Source organism: Bubalus bubalis, chromosome 7 (genome assembly GCF_019923935.1).
Source record: "Bubalus bubalis isolate 160015118507 breed Murrah chromosome 7, NDDB_SH_1, whole genome shotgun sequence".
NCBI classification, from domain to species: Eukaryota; Metazoa; Chordata; class Mammalia; order Artiodactyla; family Bovidae; genus Bubalus; species Bubalus bubalis.
Window position 1 is genome coordinate 84,186,903 of NC_059163.1, and position 12,873 is coordinate 84,199,775.

Genomic DNA, 12,873 nt, shown 5'->3' on the forward strand with positions numbered 1-12,873 from the left:
CAGGTCTTTTATTTTGCTCCTATACCCTTTCATGTAAATTGATGATGTTAGATGAAATAATTCCTAAGAGTTTTCTGGTTCTAAAATCTTATAATATTCCTCTAAAAAACTATTAGTGAAGAATATTGTGGTGGATTAAAGACAGTCATAGATACTTTGCTATTTTCCCCATCAAAAGACAGTGATGATTTCTCCTCTCTGGTGTTGGGGCAGGCCCTGTAATTGCTTAGCCGATTGAGGTGGGGAAAGTTATGCTGTGCTGATCCCAGGTCTAAGGCTTAAGAATGCCTGCCATTTCCCATTTCTGTAGCTTCTTGATTACCCTGAGTAAGAAATGTGGCTACTCTGTCAAGGGTAACACAGGGAAACACAGGACGGACAGAAAAGGCCCGTGGGCTACTTAGAGAGAAAGAGGAACACACTGTCATTATAACCTGCCGGCTGCCCTCAGATGCCTCCAGCCCCAGCTGCCATCTGATTATAACCATATGAGACCCCAAGGGAGAGCAGCAGCAGAACTGCCCAGCTGAGCCCAGCCAAGCCACTGAACCAGGAGATACTGAAAGCTACTAAGCTTTTCATTTACTTTTAATTTAATTTTAGCTACCAAGTTCTAGGATTGTTTGATATACAATGCTAACTAAAACAGATATTACATTTCAGCATTACAATGGGTATAATTACATCATTTATTCCACAAATTATATATTTCAGATCATATAAAGTACCTGTGTAAACATATACAGTCAGTTCTGCCAGAATCTGACACATGCAATGCTAAAAAAAAAAAAAAAAAAAAAAAAATCATCAAACTACAAAATCTTGCAATATAAACTACAAGGCCTATGGGAAACATGGAGTTTGGCAAACATCACTCAGAAACTTTGTTAGTGACAAATAAACAAAAAAAAGTAAAGCTAGGAACCAAATATAGCATCACATTAAATAATTAAACACATTAATTAACTGGCACACACAAATACTGGAACAAAAACAGCAATTTACCTTGAGAAAGACCTGAAGTTTGTTTGTGGAGTGGGTGTCAGAAGAATTGCAGCTGTAAGTTATTGGTCTTCAGCACCAAAGGGCTGCTAAGGCACAGTGCAACTGCAAGCAAGTTATAAAGTCAAACAATCCCCTAATTAAAAAAAAAAACAAACAAACAACTAAAGTTACAATTTCCCCAAAATGACATCAACCATTGGATATTTCAATTCCAATTCATCATAAACTTCATCTGTATGACATGTGGTCCAGGAAAAAAATTAAAATACTTTCCCAACTATCATTAAAAATCACTATTAATTTTATCAAAATTACTCAGGTATTTGCTATAGTTCTCAGAAATACTACTTCCCACTCCCAGGAAATAGCTAAAAGAAAATGCAATATTGTAAATCAACAAAATTAAATAATAACAAATCCCTTCACAAAACACAAGTGCTCTCCTAAGATATTTTATTATTTTAAGATTCCTTCTTTTTAAACAAGCCAAATAAAAGTTTTAAATACTTTTTGAGTTCTGAGTCAAGATTTTACATACTTGAGAAGAGAGCCTATTCTTTTTTGTTGTTGTTGTTAAATGTTTTTAAGACAAATAATAAGCATATCATGGGGAAGGTAGATACTCTAAGAATACGGGAATAAAAGAGATTTCTGGTAGAGAAGCCTCTTGGCATAATCTTATTTTTAAGGATATCTATTTCATATTTGAAGTCCAGGAAAGGTGAACATGCATGTTTTATGTAGACTTTTGGGAAATCCTCTTAAAAAATATTCTATTATAGTATGGCTTGCTTAGAGCAAAGAAAGAATGTTTGTGATCAGTTTCATTTGAATCAATATTTAAGTATTAGCATTTTAACATAAGAAAAACATCTATTTCTGCTTTATTGACTATGTCAAAGCCTTTGACTGTGTGGATTACAATAAACTGTGGAAAATTCTGAAAGAGATGGGAATACCAGACCACCTGATCTGCCTCTTGAGAAATTTGTATGCAGGTCAGGAAGCAACAGTTAGAACTGGACATGGAACAACAGACTGGTTCCAAACAGGAAAAGGAGTTCGTCAAATCACTGCAGATGGTGACTGCAGCCATGAAATTAAAAGACGCTTACTCCTTGGAAGGAAAGTTATGACCAACCTAGATAGCATATTCAAAAGCAGAGACATTTCTTTGCCAACAAAGGTTCGTCTGGTCAAGGCTATGGTTTTTCCTGTGGTCATGTATGGATGTGAGAGTTGGACTGTAAAGAAGGCTGAGCACTGAAGAATTGATGCTTTTGAACTGTGGTGTTGGAGAAGACTCTTGAGAGTCCCTTGGACTACAAGGAGATCCAACCAGTCCATTCTGAAGATTAGCCCTGGGATTTCTTTGGAAGGAATGATGCTAAAGCTGAAACTCCAGTACTTTGGCCACCTCATGGAAGAGTTGACTCATTGGAAAAGACTCTGATGCTGGGAGGAATTGGGGGCAAGAGGAGAAGGGGACGACAGAGGATGAGATGGCTGGATGGCATCACTGACTTAATGGACATGAGTCTCAGTGAACTCCGGGAGTTGGTGATGGACAGGGAGGCCTGGAGTGCTGGGATTCATGGGGTCGCAAAGAGTCGGACACGACTCTGCGACTGATCTGATCTGATTTCCAATTTTTAAAAGTACTTTCCTCAAAATCCTTCCAGACTGCATATGTTACTATATTACAATTGTTTATAAAAAGAGAAGTAGAAGTTCAGTCCTAACTAAATTTGAGATTCAAATGAGTTCCCTGTAAGAGGAACTAATTGAAAAAGATTTTAAAATGCAGTGTCGAGCAGGAATCCTTGGTATCTGTTACACAGCTCGAGACCCTCAAGTGGCAGAGGACTTAGTTTAACAAACTTATTAAGGGATAATTACAAGTTTTTGACAAAGCTCTTAATTAAAAGGGGGTCCTCCCTCTTCACAAGGCTGGAATGGTGCAAAAAGGGAAACTTACAGATAATTCACTAAGATAAGAGGTGTTTGTTTTATTTTGTTTGATGTAATTTAAACTATTTCAACTAAGAGAACAGGATTAGCTATTTGGTCAACTTGGAAATTGTCTCAGTAACTAAACAAGAAAAACACAGGTACTCCACTTCTTTCAAAAGTTAACATGCTTACTAGTCATTACTATTGGAAAGACCAAATAAATGGGCACACTTACGACCTATGAGACTCGGATGTGATCCCTGGGTCGGTACGATGCCCTAGAGAAAGGAATGGCAACCCACTCCAGAATTCTTGCCTGGAGAATCCTATGAACAGAGGCGTCTGGCAGGCTACAGTCCATGAGATCGCAAAGAGTCGGACAGGACTGTAGAGACTTGGCACGCAATTGAAGCTAAACTTCACGCAGCTGATACTGGCACTTTAGTAAATTGTAAGCCATGCAAAACAGAGCAGACAGCTGCACTATCCGCCCCCACCGGCCTAGGCCCTTTGGAAACAAAGTTCACAAGCAGCTCCACGGGACCCCAGAACCTCGAGGTAATATGTTACTAAAATCAGCCACACGAGGTTCAAGCACCTGGTGAGACTCAGGGCCCAGAAGCTAACAAGCAAAACCTTTCCGTGAGGGACTGGCTTTGATCCCACACCTGGAAAGAGAAGGCCTAACTTGCTAAGAAGATGCCCAAGCGCCACAGTGATGCTGTAATGTGCCTTTAATATTTTAAGGGTTTTTATTACATAGAAAGTTAACAAATATACATACACAACCTCAACAAACAAAAACTTTCAGGACAATGTTTTCAACCCAAAATACTTCAAGGAAGCATTTCCTCTTGGTCTAAACAGAATTATTTAAACAAGAAAGGAAAAGCTTAATGAGAGTCAGTCTCAGGACCCCTTTAAACCGCGAGAAACTTGTCCTGAACTTGCGCGCGGCCTCTGGTGTCCGCGTTCCAAGTCTCAGGGGGAGGGTGTCTGGGCGAGGACCGCCTGGTCTCTGGCGATTCCCTCGGGCTGCGGGCGTCCACGGGATCCTGCTTCCCGGGTCCTCGGCCTCCGCGGCTCCTCGCGGTAGCCCCGTCAGGGCGGCGCTCGGGGGCCACGCAGGGCCATGATCCGGGCGGGGCGACGCGAGGGCGGCCCTTCCCCTCGCGCGCCCGGGTCCCCGCGGCCGCCACTGACGGGCGCCTCGCGGGTCCGGGAGCCTGGGTGGCGCCGGGCAGGAGCGGCCGCGGGGCGATCGCGGCGGGAGCGCCCGACGCGCTCCGCGGCCCCGGAACCCGCCCACCCGCGACGCTGCTGCCCTCACGCCGCCTCCCCGCTCCAGGCCCGCGCGCGCCCGCCCACCCGGGGAAGGGGAGGAGGCGGCAGTCGGGGGGCGCCTCCATCCTCCCAAGCCTCCCACCCGGGTTAGCCCCGCCGATCCTCCTGTCTCCAGCCTGGGTGTCGGGTCGCGGGCGTCCCACTCTGGCCTGCGGGATCCGACCAGATTGCAGGCATGTTGGTGGTGGCCGCGAAGTAAAAGCCAGGTCTCGCCTCCTGGAAAGTGGGTGCGAGTCTCTGAGACGATGAAGGGCGGCTTTTCGGAGGGCTCCAAAGTTGTTCACATACAAGGATATCTACTCCCACCTAGCTCCTCAGCACAGTGGGTGGGATAGTCACAATTACTCCTATGCTTCATGTAATGTAACAATTAGCAGCACAGTATAGAGATTCTGTCACTTGGTCTCGGCATAATTTATCCGTAATTACTGCCTCCTGTCTGCTTTCACTTCCTTTCTGGACCTTTTCTTTCCTCGTGCACAACTTCTGGACAGGCTGAGAGCTCCACCAGGATTGGGACTGAGGTGAGTTTAGATGTACCAATTGAGCTCTGCACCGCCATCCCATTGTAGGCTCAGAGCTGATGGTCTCCGTGAATTAATGGATGAACCACTGGTGAGAGTCTGTCTATAAATGAGGCTCTTCCCTCTATTCTCCAGTTTCCTGAAGAGTCAGGTGTTCCAGGCTCTAGAAGATAAGTGGAAGGACTGCAACTGAAAAAACATTTTTGGATCTAAAACATGAGGTTTTGCTGCCCCAGATTTGTGCTTCATTAGGCATCTTTCTTTTTTTAATTCTCATTTTGATTCCAAATAACTCTGAAGGTATAAATATTTAATAAATAGGAATCAACCTGCGGTAAGGTTTTCTTTTGACATTTGTAGGTTTGCTGCTTAGCACTAACCTCCTTTTATGGAAACAATACCTAGATTTTCCTTGGAAATAAGGACTCATCCCCCACTCTGTGCATATATGCTTCAAGTGATGCTAACTACTGTTCTGACGCCAGTGCACATGACCCTGACCTGTTCAGTGGAAGTACCTAGTTTTCCTAGTAATAGGGATTATTTCAGAGATACTAATATGTTCCAAGTCTGGGATATTAAATACAAACATTTAGTTCTGGAACTCTGTATGCCCTACAAATTAAAGTCACACCAGTTCAGTTCAGTTCAGTCGCTCAGTCATGTCCAACTCTTTGCGACCCGATGAATGGCAGCACCCCAGGCCTCCCTGTCCATTAACACTCGGAGTTTACCCAAACTCATGCCCATCGAGTCGGTGATGCCATCCAGCCATCTCATCCTCTGTCGTCCCATTCTCCTCCTGCCCCCAATCCCTCCCAGCATCAGGGTTTTTTCCAATGAGTCAACTCTTCGCATGAGGTGGCCAAAGTACTGGAGTTTCAGCTTTAGCATCAGTCCTTCCAATGAATACCCAGGACTGGTCTCCTTTAGAATGGACTGGCTGGATCTCCTTGCAGTTCAAGGGACTCTCAAGAGTCTTCTCCAACACCACAGTTCAAAAGCATCAATTCTTCGGCGCTCAGCTTTCTTCCCAGTCCAACTCTTACATCCATACACGACCACTGGGAAAACCATAGCCTTGACTAGACAGACATTTGTTGGCAAAGTAATGTCTCTGCTTTTTAATATGCTACCTAGGTTGGTCATAACTTCCCTTCGAAGGAGTAAGCGTCTTTTAATTTCATGGCTACAGTTACCATCTGCAGTGATTTTGGAGCCCCCACAAATAAAGTCTGACACTGTTTCTACTGTTTCCCGATCTATTTCCCATGAAGTGATGGGACCAGATGCCATGATCTTCATTTTCTGAATGTTGAGCTTTAAGCCAACATTTTCACTCTACTCTTTCGCTTTCAAAGAGACTTTTTACTTCCTCTTCACTTTCTGCAATAAAGATGGTGTCATCTGCATATCTGAGGTTATTAATATTTCTCCCGGCAATCTTGATTCCAGCTTGTGATTCTTCCAGCCTAGCATTTCCCATGATGTACACTGCTGCTGCTGCTGTGTCGCTTCAGTCGTGTCCGACTCTGTGTGACCCCATAGATGGCAGCCCTTCAGGCTCCAACGTCCATGGGATTTTCCAGGCAAGAACACTGGAGTGGGTTGCCATTTCCTTCTCCAATGCATGAAAGTGGAAAGTGGAAAGTGAAAGTGAAGTTGCTCAGTCGTGTCCGACTCTTAGCGACCCCATGGACTGCAGCCTACCAGGTTCCTCCATCCATGGGCTTTTTCAGGCAAGAGTATTAGAGTGGGGTGCCATTGCCTTCTCGGATGTACACTGCATATAAGTTAAATAAGCAGGGTGACAATATACAGCCTTGATGTACTCCTTTTCCTATTTGGAACCAGTCTATTGTTCCATGTCCAGTTCTAACTGTTGCTTCCTGACCTGCATACAGGTTTCTCAAGAGGCAGGTCATGTGGTCTGGTATTCCCATCTCTTTCAGAATTTCCACCGTTTCTTGTGATCCACACAGTCAAAGGCTTTGGCATAGTCAATAAAGCAGAAATAGATGTTTTTCTGGAACTTGCTTGCTTTTTCCATGATCCAGCGGATGTTGGCACTTTGATCTCTGGTTCCTCTGCCTTTTCTAAAACCAGGTTGAACACCTGGAAGTTCACGGTTCACATATTGCTGAAGCCTGGCTTGGAGAATTTTGAGCATTAGTTTACTAGCATGTGAGATGAGTACAATTGTGTGGTAGTTTGAGCATTCTTTGGCATTGCCTTTCTTTGGGATTGGAATGCAAACTGATCTTTTCCAGTCCTGTGGCCATTGAGTACAACACTTTCACAGCAGCATCTTTTAGGATTTGAAATAGCTCAACTGGAATTCCATCACCTCCACTAGCTTTGCTCGTAGTGATGCTTTCTAAGGCCCACTTGACTTCACATTCCAGGATATCTGGCTCTAGGTGAGTGATCACACCATTGTGATTATCTGCGTTTTGAAGATCTTTTTTATACAGTTCTTCTGTGTATTCTTGCCACCTCTTCTTAATATCTTCTGCTTCTGTTAGGTCCATACCATTTCTGTACTTTATTGAGCCTATCTTTGCATGAAATGTTCCCTTGCTTTCTCTAATTTTCTTGAAGAGATCTCTAGTCTTTCCCATTCTATTGTTTTCCTCTATTCCTTTGCATTGATCACTGAGGAAGGCTTTCTTATCTCTTCTTGCTATTCTTTGGAACCCTGCATTCATATGCTTATATCTTTCCTTTTCTCCTTTGTTTTTCGCTCCTCTTCTTTTCACAGCTATTTGTAAGGCCTCCTCAGACAGCCATTTTGCTTTTTTGCATTTCTTTTTCAAGGGGATGGTCTTGATCCCCGTCTCCTGTACAATGTCAAGAACCTCCATCCATAATTCATCACGCACTCTATCAGATCTATTTCCTTAAATCTACTTCTTACTTCCACTGTATAATCATAAGGGATTTGATTTAAGTCATAACTGAATGGTCTAGTGGTTTTCCCTACTTTCTTCAATTTATGTCTGAATTTGGCAATAAGGAGTTCATGATCTGAGCCACAGTCAGCCCCCAGTCTTGCTTTTGCTGACTGTATAGAGCTTCTCCTTCTTTGACTGTAAAGAATATAATCAATCTGATTTTGGTGTTGACCATATGGTGATGTCCATGTGTAGAGTCCTCTCTTGGGTTGTTGGAAAAGCGTGTTTGCTATGACCAGTGTGTTCTCTTGGTAAAAATCTATTAGCCTTTGCCCTGCTTCATTCCATACACCAGGGCCAAATTTGCCTGTTACTCCAGGTGTTTCTTGACTTCCTACTTTTGCATTCCAGTCCCCTATAATGAAAAGGACATCTTTCTTGGGTGTTAGTTCTAAAAGTTCTTATAGGTCTTCATAGAACCGTTCAACTTCAGCTTCTTCAGTGTTACTGGTTGGGGCATAGGTTTGGGTTAACATGATATTGATTGGTTTGCTTTGGAAACGAACAGAGACCATTCTGTCATTGTTGAGATTGCATCCAAGTACTGCATTTTGGACTCTTTTGTTGACCATGATAGCTACTCCATTTCTTCTGAGTGATTCCTGCCCGCAGTAGTAGATATAATGGTCATCTGAGTTAAATTCACCCATTCCAGTCCATTTTAGTTTGCTGATTCCTAGAATGTCAATGTCACTCTTGCCATCTCTTGTTTGACCACTTCCAATTTGCCTTGATTCAAGGACCTGACATAGGTTCCTATGCAATATTGCTCTTTACAGCATTGGACCTTGCTTCTATGACCAGTCACATCCACAACTGGGTATTGTTTTGCTTTGGCTCCATCCCTTCATTCTTTCTGGAGTTATTTCCCCACTGATCTCCAGTAGCATATTGGGCACTTACCGACCTGGAGAGTTCCTCTTTCATTATCCTATCATTTTGCCTTTTCATACTTTTCATGGGGTTCTCAAGGCAAGAATACTGAAATGACACAGAGATGTTTAAATCTTAGCCACTGCATGTCTGTATTAGGGTACCAGGAGGGGAAAAAATTGGGGATCCTCAAATATAGATCCTGAAATGTAGATGGTTGCTCCTGAGGATATTGGCTTTGTAAACCACCTGGACCCTCAGATCTTACAAAGGTGCCCACCACCATGTGTGAAAAGTGAAAGTTGCTCAATCCTGTCTGACTCTTTGTGACCCCATGGACTATATAGTCCATGGAAATCTCTAGGCCAGAATACTGAAGTGGGTAGTCTTTCCCTTCTCCAGGGGATCTTCCCAACTCAGGGATCGAACACAGGTCTCCCACATTGCAGATAGATTCTTTACCAGCTGAGCCACACGGGAAGCCCAAGAATACTGGAGTGGGTAGCCTATCAGTTTTCTGACAGATCATCCTGTCCCAGGAATCCAACTATGGTCTCCTGCATTGCAGGTGGATTCTTTACCAACTGAGCTGTGAGGGAAGTCCTCCCTTTTGAAAGAAAAGATAGTATGCTTCACCTCTACTGGAAAATACTGCAGAGTCTCTCCTCTACCAGTGAACGTGTACCCCTTTAGAAGTTTCACTCACCTACTGTTTTGGCTGTAAAGGCCCTTATCTCAGAATAAATCCCACCATAACCTGAAAGAGGCATGTTGCACCTGATTTGAAAGACTAGAGGAATTGAAAGAATCAGCATCAACAGGCAGAAGCCAAGTGAGTTCATCCAGGTGCTTGATCACGGCGGCCAAAACATCTAAGACCGAATAAGAATTCATTGACGTGGAGGCAGTTTCTTGGGACATAAGATTTACCATCCTAGGAAGAACCCAAGGGGAGAGGTGAACTCATTGCTAGCATGTCTCTTAGAAAGTGATGACTAAAGCTGAGCATTGAAGAATTGATGCTTTTTAACTATCATGTTGGAGAAGACTCTTGAGAGTCCCTTGGACTGCAAGGAGATCAAATCAGTCAATCCTCAATGACATCAGTCCTGAATGTTTATTGGAAGGAATGATGCTAAAGCTGAAACTCCAATACTTTGGCCACCTGATGCAAAGAACTGACTCATTGGAAGAGACCCTGATGCTGGAAAAGCTTGAAGACAGGAGGAAAAGGGGACGACAGAAGATGAGATGCTTGGATGGCATCACTGACTTGATGGACTGAGTTTGAGCAAGCTCTGGGAGTTGGTGATGAACAGGGAAGCCTGGTGTACTGCTGTCCATGGGGTCACAAAGAGTCAGACACGACTGAGCGACTGAATTGAACTGAACTGAATGTTCAGTCAAGTGGGAATACCTAGGTTGCTCTGGCAGATTCAGAGAAGGAACTAAAGAGGTTGAAGGAGATGGGATTGCTGTGCTGGGGTGAATCTGAGGCCAGAACACCCACCAGTGAATTGTGTTCCATCTGAGGGCTGGACAAAGCGCTACTCAATGAAGGCCATCAGGAATGTACAGTGAGAGGAACACTAACATCACTGAGATGCTTATTGGATCCTCTATAGACATGTGTTAGTAGCAGCAGAGGTGAACACAGAGCTGGGCTTATTGATATCTGAGGATGGTAGCCTAGCCAGGAGGCCAGGAGGTGTTACTTAATCACCAGAAGACAGAAAGTTACTGTTTGAGGAGCAGTCAAGAGAGGGTGACACACAGGGAGTTAAAACTGTGAACAGAACATGGTTCTTAAGAACAGAAAAGGTCAACAGCCAATATGGTACTACATAACATCTACAACCAAAGGAAAACATAATAATGAAAAAACAGGAAATTGAAAGAAGTCACTTAGATAAAAGGGCATGATCCCCAATCTATTTCCCCTGGGAGCTAACAGCTCAGGAATACTATCACAGGTTTTCCTCTGACACTCAGAGCCTTGTGTCCAGACTCCCCACAGACTAGGAGGCCTGAACTTGGTGGGAGGGGTACATAATAGAAGGGTGTATAGGAACATGGCATTCTTCTAAACCACTGTAGCCAGCACAGCCTCTAGTTCAATTAGAAACAGAGAAGCCTCATTAATTGAGCAGCACCCACTTGTTTGGCTCATTTGTTCAGTTAGCTCATTAATTAGAATATTACCATCACTTGGTGGGACTTATCTTACAAACTCTTAAACTCTGGTTGATTGAAAATATGAGATAAGAAAATGTGACCTCTGCTACTAGTAGAAGATCATCCATGATGATCAAAATTTTGAAAGTGGAAAGAAATCCCAATTTTATCAAAGTTTTAGGAAAAAAATTCATTCTGGTTTTGAAATTTCTGAGAAGATGCACAAAATTGCTTGGAAAAAATTAATTTGTGCCATTTTTCATCACCTCTAATCTCATCTCAACAGCATACATGTCAAACAGAAACTTAACTTCCTGCAACATGCTGACTATCACAACTTTTTTGAAAAAAGAAGAGATAGTAGAATGAGAGTAGAAAGAAAATTCTGATCAAAAACAGATGATGTAGGCAAGATGATGTCCTGAATGTACAGTAGCCTATAAGTTCAGTTCGCTTTTTGTCTAACTTCCCTAAAATTTGCAAGTTTAGACAAGAATTATAAACACCCCAAATACTACATATTATATTGTTTCATTCATGTGGCCTTTTAGAAAAGGCAGAAATGCAGGAAAAGGAAATATATAAGGGGTTTCCAAGGGGTGGGGGAAAGTGATTATATCTATGCAAGGTGGGCTCAAAATGAAATTTGTAGGGTTTGGGGACTATCCATTATATTACTCTATGGATGTATGATGGTTCGTCATTCAAAACCCATAGAGCTGTACACTATAAACAGTGACTTTTTCTCTCTCTCTCTCTCTGTTTTTTGTTTTTTGTTTTTTTTTTTTTTTGGCTGTACTGTGTCTTCCTTGCTGTGCAGGCTTTTCTCCAGTTAAAGAGAGCAGGGGCTGCTCTCTAGTTTTGATGTGTGGGCTTCTCATCTTGGTGGCTTCTCTTGTTACAGAACACAGGCTCTAGGGCATGGGCTTCAGGAGGTGTGGCACTTGGGGCATGTGGGCTCAGTAGTTGTTGTTCCTGGGTTCTGGAACACAGGCTTAGTAATTATGGTACACAGGCTTATTTGTTCCAGGGCATGTGGGATCTTCCTGGATCAGGGATCGAAATCCTGTCTCTGGCATTGGCAGACAAATTCTTTACCACTGAGCTACCAGGGAAGCCCTGCATGCTTAGTTGCTCAGTCGTGTCCAAATCTTTGTGACCCCATTGACCATAGCCCACCAGGCTCCTCTGTCCATGGGATTTTACAGGCAAGAATGCTAGAGTGGGTTGCCATTTCCTTCTGCAGGGGATCTTCCCAACCCAGAGCTCAAACCTGTGTTTCTCGTGTTTCTCTTGCATTGCAGGTAGATTCTTTACCTGCTGAGCCATCAGGGAAGCCCCAAAGAGTGACGTTTACAGTATATAAAATGAAAAAAAAAATCAGGATGTAGGGAAGGCAGGATGGAATGCAGATTGTGACAAATAAATTTAGCCCTATTGCAAATATACAACATAACCTCACAGAAGTGGATGGAGAGTAAATAAGCTAAACTACACAACTCTGGAAAAGTTTTCTCAGGTATTATAAGGTTAAAAACATAAAATACTATGAGCAAAATTTGTACTCTAATTGGAAAAGTTATTCATCACAGGGCTACGATTTAGCAATTCTGATTCTACTTTATATGTATAATATGGTTCAAATAGTATTTAAAAAAATATTGCAGATGGAAGCCAGTTTTCTTTTTTACAATAAAGTACCATAAAATGCTAAAATATATATGAAAGTTCTGCATTAGAATCAGACATGTCAATACAAATGTATGTTTAGTTTAACAGATACAGAGATATAGATACATTTAAATATATGTGTATACATTTATGAGTATACATACATATACTAGTATGTGTACCACCTGACACTCCTGGATGCACAGGCAAGTCTGGCTCAGTCTCTTGTGGGGACACTGCTCCTTTCTCCCAGCTCCTGGTGCACACAAGATTTTGTTGGTGCCCTGCAAGAGTCTGTTTCCCTAGTCCTGTGGAAGTTCTGTAATCAAATCCCACTGGTCTCCAAAGAAAAAGAGGCCAGGACTATAAAGAAT

General features: G+C 42.8%; 1 protein-coding gene across 1 annotated transcript in view; it reads right to left on the minus strand.

The window, feature by feature from the left end:
- LOC112586228 (elongin BC and Polycomb repressive complex 2-associated protein-like) overlaps positions 1 to 9,586 on the minus strand; it is a 35,351-nt gene extending 25,765 nt beyond the window's left edge. Inside the window, exons 1-3 of the mRNA XM_045166238.1 lie at positions 9,431 to 9,586; positions 3,905 to 4,570; positions 1,006 to 1,107 (exon numbers count right to left, since the gene is read on the minus strand). Coding sequence (XP_045022173.1) covers positions 1,075 to 1,107; positions 3,905 to 4,570; positions 9,431 to 9,586 — 855 coding nt within the window. The 3' untranslated portion in view covers positions 1,006 to 1,074. The remainder of the gene's footprint in view (positions 1 to 1,005; positions 1,108 to 3,904; positions 4,571 to 9,430) is intronic.
- Positions 9,587 to 12,873: the final 3,287 nt, after the last annotated feature.